Raw genomic sequence first — 20,589 nt, forward strand, 5'->3', positions numbered from 1 at the left:
AGAAAGAGCCTCCAAAATAAATAAATATATAAACAATCCAGGTTTGTTGTTTGAACTAGCTCGTACAAAACAGCCAGTGAACAGCACTGATAAGGAGGAGCTCAGTTGCATTTTCCAACAACAGACATCTCCCCTAATGCAAGCCACATTTCTTTTGGCCAAGTGCAATGGGTATTCTCCAGAATGGATATGAAAAGTAATAAGAAACTGTATGATTTAGTGATGACCCTCCCTGTGTCTGCTTTGAACAGACCTATGTCTGTTGTCAGGAGCCGGGCTGTTTTCAGCCATCAAAGCGTTTAGCCGAGTTTACAGTCTGTTGTTTACACTACTCTCCTGTACTATATTTTTCTGAACACAGTTTAACTATTACACTGCCCCTGTGATGAGTATTCTTTTCATTTGGGGCGGCAGCAGCAGACGCTCAGGAGAAAAGCCTTGGAGCATTGTTTTTGGACACATACGTACACAAGTTATTAGAACACAAGATCAAAGGAGGTGTCCCACTGTCTTCCTTTCAATGCTTCCATTGTGTTTGTATGCTGAAGCCTGCTAGAGAGTTAGAACCGGAGAGGGGGGAGAGAGAGAAAAAAAACCCTTTGCACAAAGGTACTTGTCACTGAGAGAAGCCCATAAAAGATGATGTGAGAAAAGACACCAGGTGGAGTATAAACCACCCTTATTGTTAAGAAATGCAAATAAAAATCCTCTTCTATATTAAAACTTTCTCACTTGTCATCTCTTAGATGCTAAGGGAAAAAGACTCTGATTATTGAAGTCATGGCATTATTTTTTATTTCACCTCCTTTTTTTTTATGTGAAGCACACTGTACACGATGTTGACTTAAGTTATTTTTCTACTTTCTCAGCACATTATAATAGTAGTTAGTAAATTTCATCTCAGCAAAATACTCTCCAGAACAAAAACTTAAGGAGAAATACTTTAAAAGAGCTCAAGAGTTGGTCTTTTTACACAATATGTCATATGGGTGGGATGTCCTGCAAGTTCAGGTTATTTAGACTGGAACCTCTTGGCCCATGTTTACACCAGGGAAACCTTTACAAAAGAATCCCCACTAGTTCTATCACAGTCCTTGAGTTCCTGCTGGTGGAACACAGAGCCCTTCCATGAAGCAGACCTGCAGATGACCCCTTTAGGATAGCACCTCATATTATCTGCATCAGAGGCTGTACCCACACCGAGCACCTAGCCAGGCCCTGTGCACAGTCTGTCTTGCGGAAGGGACTCTGCCAAAGCTGTTGTCTTCTTGCTGAGCTCAGCCTGGCTTTTGCCCATGAGAACATGGTAGTCCGCAATATGTAGGGCTCTAACCATGGACTGGTAAACCCTTCAGGCAAGGAAATCCCCTTGTCAATATTCAGAGTTTTGGTGCTCAGTGTCCTGTAATTGGCCAGTCTTCCCTCTGGCTGGGGCGACCTCCACCATTAGGCCTTTGTGTTGGAGATGGGATATATAGCTGATGGTGTCTTCAGAGAGAAGACTTTTGCTTGGCCATCTTCATGACAGGGAGAGTGTTGTGAGATGTCATGCCACCTTTACCAGTGATCCAAGATAGGCGCCAAAGGCTTTATAGGGATTGGACAGGAATTCCAGGACCCATGAGATTCCTGAGCCAGGGCCTGCTAAAATCTGCTGAGTTAGCCAGTTACTTAAAAAATGGTGGGAACATTAGATCCAGACACAGTCTCTAGACTGCTGCTTCTCTGGAATAGAGAGATGTTTGGTACCAGAAGAGTCCTGTGGCCCATCTGTGTCCAAACAGCATTCTTTGTCTCCCTTATCACCATCTTGCTATCTCTCAGCTTACTGCATATGGTGGGCTGAGTTTTGACATCTGCACTGGGGCTGCACCAAGTCCTCCAAGCAAAGAGATACAGGAGGATACCAGTATCGAGGCCAATGCCCCATGAGCCTAAACAGCTTTATCTCAAAGAAAGCACTCCAAATGCACCAAGAGTTTTGATTACCTCAGACCTGCCTCCAGGACAGGCATGACTGAAGATAGCTCTTCACATTTGGGACAGCCCTTGAGAAAACCAGGATCAATCTGGCAAGGTCACAGAACTCACACCGCCATGAGCGCTTTCTGGATGCATCTCCCTGAATCTGAATGTGCTCATCTGTGATAGACATCTTTTTGCTGCACAAACACTGTTTGAAGTCACTGACCAGTCTTCCTTCCTTGGCCAGGGAGCTCATAGGGGTCACCAAAATAAATTAAATAGTTTTAAGAGACCTGGCTTCTGTGGCGCTGTGGCCAAGAGGAAGCTGACTGGAGGTGGAGGTGTTAAGTGCTGTGTGATCACCTCTGCTGTGAGAGTGGGGCTGCTCCAAATCCTTCTGACTACCACTACAGCTCTGGGGAACGACAAACCCTTTAGCACTTGGGGAATTCTATTTGTCTTATGCTGTGGAGCTGAGAGTCAGGAATGAGTGCCCTGCTCAGGTGGCATCTTTAGAGATGTAAACATGATTTCTTCCTTATACAGCACAACCACCTTCACTGAAACTGGTTGCGGCTCACCTTACACACGTGGATTTGATGGCGGAAGAGGGCACAATTTACACTTTTCTGTCTGGGAGGAATACCTGGAGCATCTCCTTCCCTTATGTCCTTTCCCACCTGCTCCAAAATTGAGACTTGGGCCCTGGATCTCTGCCGAAGCAGCCAGTAAAGAAACCATTTGAGCGAGAGTGTTCATGATGTGGACACCTATCCACTAGGGCCAAGCCTGAGACCAGGACTGGACTAGCCTTTAATAAGGGGGAGGTTTAAAAAAGAAATGAGGAAGCAAGACAAAAGTGAGGAAATCTAAAATCCACAGACTCATTATGGAGGCTAGTTGACATAGTCATAGAAGACATGCATAACTCAAACCAAAAAAGGAAGTGTGAAGATACTGGGGGGGGGGGGAACCAATATGGTTAAATAGCACAGTTCAAGAGATTATTCAAGTCAACTATATGTATCCTTCAATGAAAATCCAACTCTAGTGATAGAAAGGCACATGAACCAAGGCAGATAAAATGATGAATGGAAATGAGGAGGGCTAGGAATTCAAAGTACAAATACACAAAGACATAAAGTCAAATAACAAGAAATTCATAAAATATATCAGCAGGAAGAAGTCTGTGAGAGAATTGGAGAGCTGACTGCACAAGCAGGTGATAAAGGGGCAATTAAGGAGGATAAGGACATTGCAGAGAAACTGTGTGCTTTTTTGTAGCAGCCTTTACCACAAATGATGTCTGAGAGAAACCATCTGTGGAGCTCTTGGTACTCTTTTTAGTCCGAGGTCTCTAAAGAGAAGAATGCTGCATGTAGTAGAGTGGTCAGCAAGGGGCTGACTGGGTTAATCAGAGTATTATGGATTGGAACCATGCTCTACCCCTCCCTTACTTCTTGTTTAGGTGGTGTGTATTTTCCCTCTCTATTTGTTATGTAGTTGAATAAAGCAACTTGTTCCCAGCCTGCAGTCCTGTAACTAGACTGTGTTTCTTGTGCACTCTTTCTTGAGCTGTCCCTTTAAAAAATGGCAACAAACTGATAAATCAAAGGGCAACAGGTTACCAGGACCTGAGATGGGACTAAATATAGTCAAGTGCTCTTCCATAGGAACTATGAATTGGCGGAGCTGCTAACAAAAATATCCAATCTCCCGTTAAAATCAGTGATAATACCAGAGAACTTGGAGGGTAGTAAATGTGCCTGGCTTTAAAAAGTAACTAGAGATGATCCTAGAAATTATACAAGTGAACTTTGCTTCAGTACTGGGAAAGATTGTTGAAATGATAATTAAAAATATAACACGAATAGAAAAAGATGCACCTGATATGATGGGGCAAACCAGCATGATTTCTCTGAATGAAAATTGTGCCTCACTAATTCACTAGAACTCTTTGAGCACATCAACAAAGTAGCGCTGTGACGTTGTGCAGTCTATATGGTTTTATAAAAATATGATAAGTGAATATAATGTAACTGGGATATGCTTCATGCAAAAGGTCTCTTGTTAGGTATCATTACAAAGTTTATAATCTACTGAGTGTGATCATGCTATTTGTATAAATGTATCAGTCTTGTATCTAAAACTAGAAATATGAAATATAACTCTGAGGGCCTATTGTAATTATGTAAAGTGTGGGCCATTAAGGATGGTTTGGAATCTTGATGACTCCCATTGACTACAGATGGCTGTATTTACCTGTGAGTCTTCCTGTATATGTGTGTGCTGGCAAGTGAGTAATGAAGTCTTGCAGTGACATGTGATCATGTCACCTGAACTGGAATCCATCTTTAACCTGGTGTTTTTCCGGTGGGGGGTGGGGTGGGAAGGGTGGAAACCCAGAGGGACAAAGGGTTCCCGCCTTATGCAAAAGATATATAAAGGGGTGGAAGAGAACAAAGGAGAGAGGAGCCATCATGAAGAATCCCCTAGCTATCACCTGAGCTGCAACAAGAGCTGTACCAGGGGAAAGAATTGTGCCCAGGCCTGGAAGGTGTCCAGTCTGAGAAAAAACTTACTGAAGCATCTCTGAGGGTGAGATTATCTGTATTTAGTTTGATTAGACATAGATTTGCGCATTTTATTTTATTTTATTTTATTTGGTGACTTACTTTGTTCTGTCTGTTACTACTTGGAACCACTTAAATCCTACTGTCTGTATTTAATAAAATCACTTTTTATTTAGTAATTTACTCAGAGTATGTATTAATACTTGGGGGAGCAAACAACTGTGCATATCTCTCTCAGTTGTTATAGAGGGCGAACAATTTATGAGTTTGCCCTGCATAAGCTTTATGCAGGGTAAAATGGATTTATTTGGGTTTAGACCCCATTGGGAGTTGGCCATCTGAGTGCTAAAGACAAGCACACTTCTGGGAGCTGTTTTCAGGTAAACTTGCAGCTTTGGGGTAAGTGATTCAGACCCTGGGTCTGTGTTGGAGCAGACGGGAGAGTCTGGCTCAGCAAGACCGGGTGCTGGAGTCCTGAGCTGGCAGGGAAAACAGAAGCAGGGGTAGTCTTTGCACATCGGGTGGCAGCTCCTAAGGGGGTTTCTGTGATCCAACCCGTCACAAGCGCATAAAGGAGAAATGATTCCCATAATTTATTTGGGTTTTCAAAAAGCCTTAGACAGGCTGGAAATGTGGAGAGCTGAATGGTGCATTCACCCCTGCTCCACCAATTTGCACTACCATTGAATTCTCCTGCCTCTGATGAACATTCCTTCCAGGTACATCTCCTGCTTATACTATTTTGAATGACATTCAGGTTCATGTTAAGCCTGAACCCCATTCATGCTGTCTTATTTTACATTGCCACATACAACCTGGTGGTATGTGCCCTGTTATGCTAGCTCTGATTTTTGCCTATATTCTGTAACTGTGGACCAAAAATAACTGTTGTTCAAATATATAATCAAAATAGACACAGGTTGTATTGTTGATACTGCCTTATGTTAGTACTTCGATGCACTTCACTGCACTCTTTCTAGGGGCATTAAAACATTACAGACATGATTTCTTCCAATCCTACGTATCCATTTTTCTACTGCAAGTATTAGCATTAATTTTACTGTACTATTGTCTGTTGAAAATAAATTCCCAGTGTGATCTTCTGTACTACTTTTTTGGTGAGAGAAATTTATTTCCCATCCTCAACATATTTACGTTGTATCTAGATTCAAAAGGGTTTTCTATACACTCTGCAAGATTATAGCACAGTCAGCACTAATGAAAAAGGCAATGAATAATACTATACGTCATGGCTTTCATACTTCACAAATTCCACTGGGGTCACAGGGTTAAATTAGAGACCTTTTAATCATTGGTACAGCTTTATGAATGATGTACTTTACTCTGATAGTTTACTAGACGTCACTACTTAACATACATCTGACTCCTTCGAAGAAAAAAACAAAAGGCTTTGTGTAACTTAAAGACCCTGTGGTAATGAAGATCATTGTAATTCTACTGAGACAAATCTTGAGGGCCTATTCAGTTTGTATACCATATATATATTCAGGCCAAATGACACTGAAGTCAATTGGAATTTGCCTGAGCCAAAACTGAATAAGGACCTCAAGAATTAGCCCATAAAGAATAATTAATACTTCCCTAGTTAAAGAATAGTTATTAATTATTCGATTTAATATAATTGTTATTACTTATTTGTATTATGGCAGTGCCTCGAGGCCCTATTCAGATTGAGGCCCTGTTGTGCTAGCACACACACACACACACAAATTATGATTTCTATTTACAACCTAATATATGTACCTAGATTTTTCAAGAGAAACTCCTTACTTTCAGTATATGATCCTAGATGACAAGCCTGTTGTTGCAAAATCATTACTGGTCATAATTAATCAGGACTTTGTATTATATCTCATCCAAAAGATGGAACCTCTTATAATGCTGTGCCTCCTAGACCCACACTGGACCATTACTTCAATAATGACTCTGAAGGAATAATGCCACCTACTAAATCATCATCACATCTTCCTGAAGCACCTGGATTTTCCTTGGAAATCTTCCATTCAGGTAGTGAAGACTGAGTCTTGCTTAGTTTATGAATTCTAATAAGATCACAGCCCTGAACTGGCATGACTGCAGAACATACAGTAACACACTTGATACATGAAAATATTCAGATGAAGCATAAAACAAACTGGAAGAAAATAAATGTAAGCTAATGGCCAGATTCTGATACAATTACCTATCTGAGAAGGAAGGTACTTCCCTATGTAAATAAAGGTGGCAGAGTCTGTCTATGAATGAAGACGGTACAGTAAGAAATTCACATCTCAGCTTGAAATAAAGTCCATGAAGCATAGTGTCTAATTCTGCTGGAAAAAGTTTCAAAGTGTAAGTAAAAAAGAGGTTTCTGAATGGATCTGCTACCAAAGTATATTGTAGAGCTTCCAAAGAGCCATATCACAGTATGAGATTGCATTTGGAGTTTCAGGCAAAGTTATAATCAGAGTCCCATGTGCTCTGTGGCAATGATAGAAGTTCTGCAGCTGGTTCAGATAAATTAATAATGTGAGATTTGTATTGAATTAGATATGAAAATGAGCAATGCAATCAGTGTTATAGTCCCCATATTATTTATTTTACATAAAATTCAGTTTATTCTGTCTCCAAATTCTCAGCTTTCAGGATGCCCCAGCTTGACATCTTTAGGTTTCAGAGTTAATATTCTGTGAATGGGGCAGGTCACACCTCTATCACTGCGTCCATTTATACTCCATTCATGTTTTTCAAACTTTTCTTCACAACCATGCAGGCTAGAAATATCTGGTTCTGTGACAATTTTTTCTATAAGAGGTGAATTCCAGTGCAAATTCCATGGCTTATGGGACTGATAAGTGACACAGAAATCCTAGCCCTCTTGAATGTGATAGTTTGCAGTGAAAATCAATTTACAAATGCTTGGGGGAAACAATGAAAGGACGTTATTGTGTTTATTTGCTTATTTCTATATTCCTAAATGGAACAAAGAGCCCTCAAAAGTACAATAGAGCTAGAAACAACCGAGGTCCCCATCTGGAAATGTTCTGACCATAAATGGAAGTGTGTGTATGTAAGAGCGAGACCAACAGAGAGCATGCAAGAGGAAGGTAATCGTTTTCTGAAGCTGTTGCCATGGCTCAGAGGAATAGTACAAAGGTATCTAAAGACATACATGAAGTTCAACCAGAAAACAGCAGGCATCCTTTAGGACTTCACCCTGACAATGGTGGCCACCTATCCTTTATTTTAAGGGGCAAAATAATTTGGGGCCTGATCCCACAAGTTGCTGAGCACCTCCTATGGAGTGCTAAGTTCTGTGCAAATTTAGCTCACCAACTCGAAGGATCAAGACCTCAGTGTCTAATATCCCTTCTCAAATCAATACAGGATGAATTTTGTCCCATATTTCAGCAATAATTCTGCAAAGATCATATATTATGCTACAAAGGTATAATGCCCTGACCCGGTCATGATTTCTGCACAGATGGACCCCGACACCATTTGTGAAGTCATGGGGGCTCTGCAAGGACTCGTGGTGCAGCCGTGTTGAGCTCATGGCAGAACTGGGGCCTCATTTTGTTTCAAGAGTTGAACATTGTGGGGTAGAGTCCCTTTAAAAATATTGCAGGGCATTTTTTTTAATTGCCCTTTCATTTCATTGAAATGTATTATGTAGCTAGTCACTGTAACCCTGAGTAAGTTAGAGTTTGATTTAGCTTACGAAAAAAAGCCGAGCTGGGAGGAAAATAGAACTGATATTATAATTTCAAATTGCTTAATATCTGTCAGAATTTTCACAGGTGAATCTCAGGCCGCCAGGAGTCTGATTGATCTAACCCCCCCTCCTTTCTTCTCCCCCCAAACAAGAAGCAGTCTTCAAAGGAACAAATACATAACATAAGATATGGGCCAAATAAATTATTAAAATATATAAAAAGAAAGAGATTCAAAAAGAGATGCAAATTATTGGCTATTTGACAAGCAATTGATGCTGTTGCAATCACTGAACATCGCAATTCGTGAGTTTTATTTGCTAGACAGATAAATAGTTGAAATAATCTGGAAAGCAAATTTCTCTCTCTCCATTATTCAGGGAACAATCAGCTATTAAATTTTTTAGTTAATGTCTTGACAGTGATTGTGATTTATAGAGTCACGTCACATCAGAGTTTCACCACATACATTTTGGAATCTCAGAGATGAATTCCAAGCCCGTCTCCCCTGAAATCAAAGTGTTTGAAAACACAGATGTAGACTGGAATTTTTTGGCCTGGGCCCATCTGGACCAATCCCTGTGTAGTTGGAGTAGTGGTTTGTAGAGTAAAATTCTTGGAAATCTCCATTTTTTTCTTTCTCAAAACTTAAACTAGTAATCACGCTGCTCTTCTTGTTCTCTTTTATCTCTCTCAGCTGAACTTCAAGAATCCCGAGGGAGATGTGATTTTCATAAAATAAAAAATAATGACCAGCAGAAGGAAAGAAATAAGTTTTTAATGACTAAAAATTCTCTTTACAAAACTGCAAGTTTTTTGATGTATCGTATCTGTAAAACAATAGTACTGGCCCAAATGCTGGAAAAGGAAGAGAAGGGTTTTTTTAACGTTTGATTTATGTTATTCATTTATTTTTTAAGGCTGATTGAGGCTTTTGTCCAGCACCCTAAGCCATTAAGAAATGTCTCTGGTATTGAACCTTACACCTGTAGAATATCTGCACTTTTCAAAACACCCCAGCTTTCCTGGAAATTAGGAAATTGAGAATCAAGGGCTATGTGGTTTTATGGTGCCTATCACCTCAGTATCTGAAAAAAGAAGAACAGGAGTACTTGTGGCACCTTAGAGACTAACAAATTTATTAGAGCATAAGCTTTCGTGGACTACAGCCCACTGTAACTCTGAAACCTCTCAGTATCTGAGTGCCTGAATTAACTTTACGCTGAAGAATAACTTGCAGAAGTTACAAGAAGGTATACATTTGTATTAAATTTCCAGGTACGGGTGCATTCCGCATCAGTAATGACAAGGCAGTATGTTACTCTGGGGTATGAGCTCATTCATATGAAGATTTTTTTTTTAAACACTGAAAATATAGCAGAAGCATCCAGACCTGTGGTCCTGATGCAGGCAAAACACTCAGAGGTCAATGAGACACTAGCTTCTGAGGGAGCACAGTAATGGGTAATTAAAATGTTTGATAAACTGATTTTGAGTCCAGTCCTGCAGCCCTATGGGGTTAATCCTGTGAGGTTTGAGTGCTTTCAAGTCCTGTAGAAGCTGATGGTCCTGATTCTGGGGTTCCTTACAGCTCCTTTGAGCTGGCTGCAAACCTGGAAGAATACTGTTAATTCCCCCATGGAATACTCCTGGAATATGGGCACTTCCCCAGTGTTGAAGTGCTAGTGAACCTGTCCCGTGCCACAATCCCCTTTGAAGCCACTGGCATATAAGGGAAGCATAGGGTGTGTTGCTGGAGCACATTGCACTCCAGCCTGCTCTGGGCTGCCTTATAGGGCAGTTTCAGCAAAACCTAAATTAGAGCAGCCTCAGAGGCTGTTGTAGTTTGCACCAAGGACTGCTCCAGTTCTCAGCCAGTCCCATATCTAGGTACTGCAAAACTGGCATAAAGCCACTTTTATTACCCACCCTGCCTTGTGTCTACAGTGAAATCACTTTGGCTGGCATGGAGAATCAGGACCAATGGGAGGAAAACATAAAAATACACACATTCAGTAGACACCTTTTATTAAAATGTGCAACCCCAGGGGCTGTTAGGGGTTGTATATTTTCCTCATTCAGCCCTGAGGGGAAGAAAAATTTGGAAAGCTGCAGCTAAACGTGGGGAATGATGGGGACCCGAGTATGTTTAGAGCGTGCAGCGCGTTCCCAAAGTTTCCTCCCTGCAGCTGTATGAACTAGTGCATCTGATTTAGCAAACACATTTCAGTTATTAGAAAGAGGCCTCCTCCTTTTGCCTTCCCTGGGCTTTCTCTGTGGCTCTGTGCTCTGCTGCCTGTGTCTGGCTGGAAGTGAAATGCACTAGAGCTGCTGCTGCTCCTTTTTTTTTTTTTTTTTTTTTTTTTTTTGAGACTCCAAAAGGATCTTTATTCCCTTTCATGTGCCGCCTCAGTCCAATAGGAATCCAGAGGCTGCCTGCAAGTGGTCTAATCTCAATGAGGTGTCAATCATGTTCCCTGGTGGGTGAAGTAAGGTCTTTTGTAACCGCCTCTGTCTTTGGGAAAAGAGAAGAGAGAGGAGAAAGACTTCAGCAGAGAGAGGAGGAACGCAGGACCGTGCTGCAGAAGGGGAACTGAGATTTGATTTTGCTTTTGCTTTAGCGGGGGGGGAAAGCGGAGCACATGGATTTCTAAAAACGTTGGGATTTTATAAAAAAAAACAAACAAAAAAACCACCACTGAAAACAGTCCAATGAATCGTAATTGCAGATCAATGCAGAGAAATGGGGAAACTTCACTCGAAACATGGTTAGTTCCTTTCACTTGCTACTCCCACAGCCCCTTTCCCCCTGGTTTGGATTTCGTGTTGTTTGTTGTGATTTTTTTATACTGGTGTCTAATGATCTTCCTTTATTATTTTCCCCCCTACACTTTCCCATGGACCTGCCTAGCTGCCGTTTGTAAACCCAGAGAAAGTCCAGAAGGTAGGGATGGCTCTGTATTGCTAGTAACTTTCACACCCCCCCACCTCTCTCTCCCCCTAAAACTTTCTGCGGCGGTTCGGTGGGACTGTGGTGGCCGGCTCAGGTTTATGCCCCAGGTGCTGGTCCACCCCCATCCCCCAACACTCCCACCCTGGGGCAGGCAGAGGGCATGGGTGTGCTGCTCCAGTGTGTGGCATTGTCTCTTGTGCTTTCCTTAGGTGATAGTTTTGCAGTGAACGCCTCCCTGGCTCGGAAAGGGATTGAGGACTGGATGGTGAAGCAGAAATACTTCGGTAGCAGCGGGGGCAGCAGTACGGGACTCCTGCAAGGCTGCCAGCACCGGGCTGTCTGCAGGCTCTCCAGCACCAGGGTATGTCAGTGTCTCAGCTGCACAAACTCCCCCTCCCCCTCTCCTCTTCAAACACTAAAAGCCCAAGCCCCTTTCTCCCTTCCCTTCCCAGGATCAGCTGTGAGGCGGCTCTCCTTTGCCCAGATGCTGCTTTTAGGGGCTGCCCCCGTGGGTGGCTTCCTTCCTTGTGCCCCTTTGGTGAGGTTAGAATCCCAAAACAAACTCTGCTCTGGCATAAGAGCCTGCGAGAAGTATAAGCACCTGCCCACTAGTTTATTAGCAGGACGATTAGTACAAAACCCACTGCAAACAGGAACAAACAGAAAGCCATTGGAATGCGCCCAGCTCCCAAAACGTACCAAGAGAAGCTACTGTCTGTGGCAGAGAGTTATTGCTGTTACTCTTTGACATAGGACTTCAGGAGAGCCGAGCCACGAAAGAGCCTTTTTACTACTTTCCAAAAGTGTTATTTACTGATTTGGTCACATGATTAGTGCATTGGTGATTTTCTTTTTAAAGAGTTTTTGAGCTTGCCACTTGTCACTTCCCAGCTCATCTGTGAGCATATGCTCCTGGGGGAAGTCTATATACCCCACCTCCCCCTAAATTCTCTGTGTAAAGTTCGGGCAAGAGTGGGGTTGTAGGTTTCTTTTTTAATGCTGTCCCTTGAAACTCAAGGGAATGATGGGGTGTAGAAGACAGTGATTCTCAAATATTGTCCTTCTACTCTTTTAGGATCTCATCCAAAGCTCACTGAAGTGTATGGAAAGACTCCCACTGATTTCAATGTGCTTTGGATCAATCCCTTAAACTGGGTCAGTGGAAGAGTAACCTGAGAGATGAGGAGACTGGAATCTGTGCTTCCCAGTGCAGGAATGTGTGTCAGAAAACACAGTCAGGGCAGCATCACCAAACATCCTGCAGACTTTTGTGTTTGTGAGGAGGCATTTCATCGTAAATGGTGCAGTTTTTACTTAACATCTGGACTTTACCTTTCCTCTTGTTTGAGATGTGAGAATGGATGAGAGACTATGTTGGGGTCTTAATACTTTTCTCTTGTGCTTGGGGGTCTATAATTTTAAAACCTTTATCTTGTGAGGCGTGATAAATAATTTGGAGATCATTGGAGGCTAGGTGAAAGGAGTAAGATGCTATATAAGTGTTATTTATTATTGATGAACAAATTATTTTTGCTCACTGTTAAACTCTCTTAGCCACCATTGGTTTGAGGGTTTGACTTGGAGTTTTGTGTTGCAGAAAAGGTGATGACAGTGGGAGAAAGAATTTCTCATTTAAAATAGTGTGTGTATAATCTGTGTCAATAAATAGAATATAATAATTCTGCCTGCAATTATTCTTCAGATAAACCCACTTTTGCGAGTCAAACTTTTGGATGTGTGTGTTCTACCCTTAACTGGCAGGTTTGTCTAGGAAAGAGAGTCTCAAATTTAAACTGAATGCAAAAAGAAAACGTGAGTTTAAAATACAGGAAAAACCTCACAAATTCGAACATAAGTTTTTTGAATCTCAACGATACTTTGAGAGATTTGCAAAACTAACTCCATGAGTTTTATTCATCTCTGTATATATTAGTAAAAAGTAATTGTTTTTCTTAATTAAGCAATTAGCTAAATTATCCGTACTTTTTACTGTCCTCTAAAATTAGTTCATTTGAAATGTGCTTGAATGCACTATTCCATAGAGGGTGTTGATTGTACCTCCTACCATATAGTTTGGTGTAGAATGTTTCAAAATAATGGTGGCTTGATATTGCCCTGAATATATGGCCTCATTGGCTGTTAATTGCTTTAATGCTATTGGCATCCTGCTGGAAGCGGTCTGTGACAGTTAATTAAGGTTCCTTAAAATATGAATTTTGTGTAATATGAAAGCAGATATTTCTACTACTATAGTCGAAACAGATATGCTGTGTATAAAGGTTATGGAGTCAAGGTTGCAAGACCAATTCTAAGACCTATCTTTGATTCACTGATCTACCAAGATATCATAGAATCATAGAAATGCAGGGCTAGAAGGAACCTCGAAAGATCATCTAGTCCATTCCCCTAAGTTATCAAGTGGACTGCAGCCTAGCATCTTAGTTATTAGTTTATTTCAAGATGTAGAAGTGACTAATATTTATAATCAATTTCATGGAATGCTACATAAAAATGTACCTACCCAAACAATACCGGACTGTTATACTTGAATCAGTCAAAGTTTTTTATTTGTGCTTGTGCCATGGTTGAAAGTTTGGTTTTCCATTAAAACCTATTTTAGTGGGAAAAAATCATATTTTAATGATGATTTTAGTGAAAAATCATATGCTATTGCGGTTTGTGGTAGGAATAGTTGGATCAAAAAGAGATGAGACTGTGTGGATTCAGGGAAATATCCAATTGAGTTTACATTAGAGAAAAATCAGTGGCTCTAGGAATATTTTTGTTCACTATTGAGCCTCTTCTCAGGAATCTCTAAAAAGAATCATGATGATGATGATCTGTCTAGCATTTTGGGCCTGATTTTGTGAAATTTTGTGCATCTTCTCTTGGCTTTTGATGAGAGTTGAGAGCACTCAACAGTGTTGTGCTGTGACATTTTGGATTGTCTTGGTGAAAAATTGTTCATAATAGAGAAATCTGACAATACATTACATATAAATCAGGATATAAACCAGTTGCAGACTGTTTTCTCAAGAACAGGGCCACTAAAATGGTCTGCTTCACTTCTGTCATCCAAGGAAGTTGACCCTAATGTAGCTGTTTTAAAGCAACAAGGAATGAATAAATTTGCTAAATAAAGTTTAGTATGCTCACTTAAAATATAAGATGGAATGTACATGGATGAGTTTCCTAAACCAGTTGACGGAACTATTTGTGTACACTGAATCTTGAACTGTTTGACAGGAGCATGATTCAAAAATTCAAGAGCTGGTCTATTACTGAACTGTAGTTTAGAGTATTTCCTGATTGGAAGAAGCTTTGCTCAGCTGATTTTTTCCCCCCAACATTCATGAGGAGAAAACTAATTAGTGTCCAACTATTGCCAAATGCATCAGTCATCTGAGTAGGATGTCATAGTAGTAAATTGTTGTTGGGTGAAGGCCTGAACAAGGATAAAGCGATTGCATTTGAAATATGCACGTTTGGTGTGTAAACAGCCTTCTCTTCTGGGATAAAAGCTCTGATCTCATTAAAGCATTGACACCTGCCCAGCAGGGGCTGCTATGCTCTAAATTTTTTAATCACTGTGTAGGCTGGGGTTAAATTGCAGCCATCCCATTCCATGACACTGAATTAAAGAAAAAAGCAATTTTGTGGCATCCATGAAAAGAATGATGGCTTGAGTTATCTTCTATTTTTAATGCTAATTGAAACCACTAGGGTTGTACATTACAAAGCCTTTTAGGGAAGTAGAATACATGTTTGTTGCTACTTATGAAGGAGTTAATTTGAGGCTGGAGGAAAAGGGAAAAGCTTCCTGTCACTGAACAGATTATCCTTTATCAGTTTTCATTTATTCATCTTGTTTATTTTTACAAACTATTTCTGCAGACCACCATTATTTGAATTTTTTTTTAAACTAAAAAGCAGCTCTGCGCTAGAGGGGAAATTTTTAAATATAGCATTTGCTTAATTCAATTTACTTTTATCTTCAAAGCCATAACAAATTTTACTAGTTTCTTACTTGAGTGTCTCATCAAAATCAGAGTTCTGGGTTGAAAAATCTGTAATTTTTAATTGCCTGTATGGTCCCAAACAAACTGGTACCCACTAAGCCAAGTTGGAAGTTATCATGATGGGAAAACTAGGAAAGACTTTAGGTACCGGTATATTGTTAGGACTTTATACAGCTTTTGATTTGCATGCTTCACTCTTCTTGACATCTGTGGGATTGCACACCCTGACTGGGAACAATTTAAAACAGTTCACTGGTTTTAAGATTGGGGCATGCTTTCCATATGTTCTATGCCTGTAACTTCCATTGACATTAATGGGCATTCCATGCATTGTTTGAGAAGAGAATAGACCGCAAAGTGTCAGCTTCGATACTCTTCTAACAGGATCTTTCTTTTAAAAAAGATTGATCTGTTTAACAGTGTGTGTAAGCATGCATGTGTATGTGTACGTAGATATAGTCTGTAAAGCACACATGTAGATAGGTCATGTGTGCTGAATGAAAACATAATTCCCTAAAAATAATTTTTTGATTTATTGTCCAGATTCACATTGCCTGGAAGGCCATTAAAATGGTAGAGTTAAATTTTAAACACTAGTTAGCAATATTTTTGGAGACCATCTCATGAGTAGAACTCTCTTTTGAGAGGCTGACCTTTTATTGTCATGGTAGCAATATCCGTATATAGCTATTGGATAATTTATCTGTCTACCATATTGCTGTGTGACTACTTAAAATGTTCTTTTTTTTTAACTTGCCTCCTTGCTCTCATTGTTGGCATATTGTAACTAATATACTATATTGACTTACAGAAACCTGGTTAAAATTAGCAATGGGTTTGTCAGTTCTAGGTATTGCTAGGGTTTGAATAATTGTTAAGTTTGCATGCATCAGGTGTAGTAGACCAAAACAAATTCACCCAAATTTTGCAATGAAAGAAATAGCAGAGAAAAGCCTTAAGTACTGTTGAGATTTTGGTGCCAATAAACCAAGACAATTTAATTACTGGTGCACATAATACATCTTGAACGTGCTGGTTTGGGAAAATTACAATATGAACATTAAAAATCAAAGAATCTCTGAAAGTATTAGTGCCATGGTGATGAGATTAGTGAATTGACCAATACTGTAGCAGAAAACTGGATTCCAGGGGAATTATCCTTGAATGATACCAGTTGGTACAATTAAAAGCCACAATGCAGTAGCCATATGGAAAGTGTTAGACATCCTTACATGGTTTCAAAGCTATGTGCCGGAGGTTAAATTGACATATGAAGAAAATCATAAATTAAATATTTTGTGTTATGAAATTAGAAAGTTGACTTGCTTGAGCCATATGGAGGAGGTGAATGGGAGATGATCTGCATTTCATCTGGGCTTGTTTCAAAGATACTTTAGATTTAATGTGGTGCATTGTCAATTTGGGATGTTGATTAGAAAGCTAAATGGCCCGTGAAGTCTCTGCAAACAAACCTTATTAAATCAATTTATTTGATCTCTTCAGACAATGAAAAATATGAAAGTTGAAGTTACTGAGATTGATGTTTATAATGATGAAATATATCCTGTTTAGTAGCTGAGGGAGGTCTAAATCTGAGTGACATGGGAAGGTTATGTTACTTAGGCTTTCCAGTAACAGATAGCACCTCCTGGTTTTATACACGCTTAATTCTCATGAAAGGTAGGCTGTTTTATGGAATACATTCTCTTCCTCTGTAAATTAGGATGAAATAGAACAATGATGTTTTATATTCCATATTGTCTTAAATGTAAATAATTTCTTCCAGGCTTTTATACTAAAACTTCTTGCTTAGAACAAAGATGAGAAATTTGTTACATTCTGGACATATGGAAATGTTCTTTACACTAGAGTTCATTAACAGAAGGGTCCTCTGTAAGTTTTTTTTTTTTTTTTAAGATCTATAATAAGACCCAGGAGGAGCTAAGTAAGTGGATATTTGTAGGCACCCCTCAGAAGATGATCTCGGTTGACTTGACTGGTTGCTTTTGAACTGGGTTAGGAACAGAGGAAAGAGGAGTCACTTGAGTATTGAAACTGTGTAAGGGTTGATTTTATTCTGAAGGAGGGGAATTGTTGTTCAATGATGATTTTTAAAACAAATCAGAACGTGCAGTTGGCGCACCTCCCACCAGTTGGCCTTTATAGAAATTCTTGTGGATGACTGAGCTTCATGAATATTAGCATCAGAACTTGGTACAAAAGTAAATGGCAGATGTTGAAATGTAAGAAATATTTGGAGCAATTCTTTGTAACATGTCACCTCTCTTCCCCACTCTCCCCACCATTTGCACTGAGTGGAAGTACCTGCAACTTTGAAAAATCTGACTAAGAGTCTCTGACTTTGTGGTATATATTAAGGTACACTTCAACTCTGAAAAGTGACTATGGGAAAATGATGCCTTTTTTACTCCATGTGTAAATTCAGTTCTATTTGCTAATGCATGTGGGTAACTACATCCACAAACTAAAATGTATATATGAATTTACTGACTTATGTGCTTAGATAAGTGGCAGTTTATAGCTGCAGTTGATGAAGGTACATTTAAAAAAATTAGGGAGACAGAAGGCAGCCCCCTTTGAAATATTTGGTACGGTGTCATCCATGCTTTTTCACAACCATCTAGACTGGCCCTGACACCCCATTGTTTGGGTCAATGCCTTCTCTGAAAGAGTGCCAATATGCAAATCATACTGACTTGGGCCAGACTGTATCTTTTAAAGAGATCAAATTGTATTATGATGGCGAGACCATCAAACTAATTTTTGGATGTTACCGACTTTGGATTTAAAGCTGGTCACTAGAGGCATCCGCCCACTGTGTCACTTGCAGGGAGAGTCCCTTGTGAATCCATGGATTTCCTCTGAAGTATGGAGAGGAGACTGCTTTTATTCTGAACAGAATTTAATTTATAAAACTTCTAAAGTGCCTAGATTTTCTGTCAACTAACCTTGGGCTTCAGTCTAGCAAATGTACACAGCATATGTAACGTTAGATCTTAGATGGATTGGCATGTGGTCAGCGCATTCTGTGTGCTGTCCATCCCCAAGAAATACTTTGTGTTTTGTGCTTATGATGGAATTTAATGCATTTGGGGCCATTACCGTGGCAGCTTTAAAGGATTAAGTATATTGAGGTTCCCATTAAAGTATAACTCTGTGATTCAAGATCAGTGGAAGAAAATCATGCATGAACGTTTGATCTTGGGTGCAGCCACACATGCTGTGAGGTATAAAATAAGGGGATAAGCTCAGTAGGGAAGTAAGAGTACAAAGTGTTGTCTTGCAGGAGGAATGGGATTTGGGAGCAGACTTGGATCTTTTGATCCACAGTCTGATGTGAACTATGTGTGGTACCGAGGTGACAGATTTGTCTTGGGGGAGCAAGAGGGATGCAGGAGGGCGTATTAGGTGCCCTCAGAGATAGTTTGCTGTCTGATTCTCCAAAGAGATGATGGTGGTAGCTAAAGTCTCGGCTGTTTCCTGTTGTCCTGGCTGAAAATGTCTATAATTCCACCAGGGTTAATTATGCAGGGGAAAGGAACCAAGAGATAAGTAAAAAGGATAGTGAGTGTAAAACTAAGTCTTATGCAAAAGTGCCATATAGAGCACAAGTGCCTATATAGGGCCTTGATCCTGCACTCTTTGTCCAGGAAAATCTCGTATTGACTTCAGAGAGAGCTTTTCCTAAGCAAGGAACACAGAATCCTGAGCTCCTAGAGTAAAAGGCAATCTGTGGATTGCATAAGATGCTGTGGTTAAGCCTGTGTCACTGTTTCCATTATAAACCTCTCTCTTTTTAAAACAATAAATAATAATTTTGTTTGTGAACTTTCCAAGTCTTTCTCTGTTTCTTCACATAGTGTGCGTGTGTATATGCTACAGACACTCTCTCCCCCTAAAAGAGAGAACATCACAATCTAGCAAGGAGAATATCTGTCATTCCAGCTGAGCAAGGTCTAAGGCAATAACCCAAAATATCCTGGAAGAAATTCTAAAAAGCACTGAAGAAATCAATCATCTAATCCTAGAGGAAGGTCTTTGATGTAATCCTAGCAAGTTTATACTGGGAGCCTGCCTATTTCTTTATGGTCAGCTGTAGACTTTCTATATGAAAAGTGGATGAAATAATTTCATATGCTTCTGCTTTTAAAAAAAGAAGTTTCATAGTTTTCTAAAGTGTACACACTGTTTAAATGCAGACTGTGGCTTTTAACCTAAGACCAGGTGGGCAGGAAATACTTTCCAAAACAAGTACTTATAGAAAAATAAACAATAATTTGATATTTTCCCATGGAAATACTGTCCCCCATTTAGCCATGCTGAATATTTAATTTTGTTTTGAGGGTAAATGTTACAGGTTATCTCAGTTTAAACTATTTTTTATTTATGTAAAGCTTATGTACAAGGGTTTGTTCCTAATATGAATACATGTATTAAAGGAGTCTTTAAGATGCCTTAAATCAAATATTTGGATAGTTTTATTTTTAAGTAACTTTTGGGGTTGAGCAAGTCTTATTTACATCATCTGTAAAACCTCCACATTATTTTCCTGCACTCTTCAGAATTGATCCAAAACCTGCTGAAGTTAATAGGAACTTCACTGAGTTCTATGGACTTGGAATCAGGTTCTTTGCGGGATCAGCTGGTGAGGCTGGAGGAGTAAAATGGCCAGACTAACAGCTTGTTCATCCACCAGTGATTGCATTGATCCTGTAGTGGCAGCATTTTTCCTCCCAGTCATGGCAATTTATTCACTCACTTTTCTCTGACAATTCAGTAAGGATTTTGGCAATTACCTTGCAGGTTAAATTCTCATAGATAATCAGGAATAGGGCTTTTAGCTACAATATTATTTAGTGCCGTGGGAACAGCCCATTAACATATCACATACCTGTTTTTAATGGTTTGGAGTTGACTTTTTTTAATTTTTTAAGTCCAGTGAGCTCTGTTATATGATTCCATTATAGGTCACACCCGCATTTCCATAATAAACATCTTTTTAAAATGGGTTTATTCATGGCTGATTGAAGACACATACCAACCTTTTTTTTCTCTGGACTAACATGTAACATAGGGCTTGTCTTCCCTACGGAGCTAAATTGGTGCTGCAGCGGGATCGATTTAGCGGGTCTAGTGAAGACATGCTCAGTAGATGGGAGAGTGCTCTCTCATCTATTTCTGTACTCCACCTCAATGAGAGGTGGAAGCAATGTTGGTGGCAAAGTGTCTCCTGTTGTGGACCCCGTGGTAAGTAGATCTAAGTTACGTTGACTTGAGTTACACTGCTAACGTAACTCAAATTGTGTAGCTTAGATCAACTGGCAGCTGTAGTGTAGACCAAGCCA

At 39.9% G+C, this 20,589-nt stretch overlaps 1 protein-coding gene across 2 annotated transcripts in view; it reads left to right on the top strand.

Moving 5' to 3' along the window:
* Window positions 1–10,660: 10,660 nt before the first annotated feature.
* NKD1 (NKD inhibitor of WNT signaling pathway 1) overlaps window positions 10,661–20,589 on the top strand; it is a 163,097-nt gene continuing 153,168 nt past the window's right edge. The window contains exons 1-3 of one of the 2 annotated variants that reach the window (XM_034788568.1): window positions 10,661–11,019; window positions 11,163–11,195; window positions 11,414–11,565. In XM_034788568.1, coding sequence (XP_034644459.1) covers window positions 10,995–11,019; window positions 11,163–11,195; window positions 11,414–11,565 — 210 coding nt within the window. In that variant the 5' untranslated portion in view covers window positions 10,661–10,994. The remainder of the gene's footprint in view (window positions 11,020–11,162; window positions 11,196–11,413; window positions 11,566–20,589) is intronic. The other variant, XM_034788567.1, reaches the window with a different exon arrangement.

The sequence above is a fragment of the Trachemys scripta genome, chromosome 13 (genome assembly GCF_013100865.1).
Source record: "Trachemys scripta elegans isolate TJP31775 chromosome 13, CAS_Tse_1.0, whole genome shotgun sequence".
NCBI classification, from domain to species: domain Eukaryota; kingdom Metazoa; phylum Chordata; order Testudines; family Emydidae; genus Trachemys; species Trachemys scripta.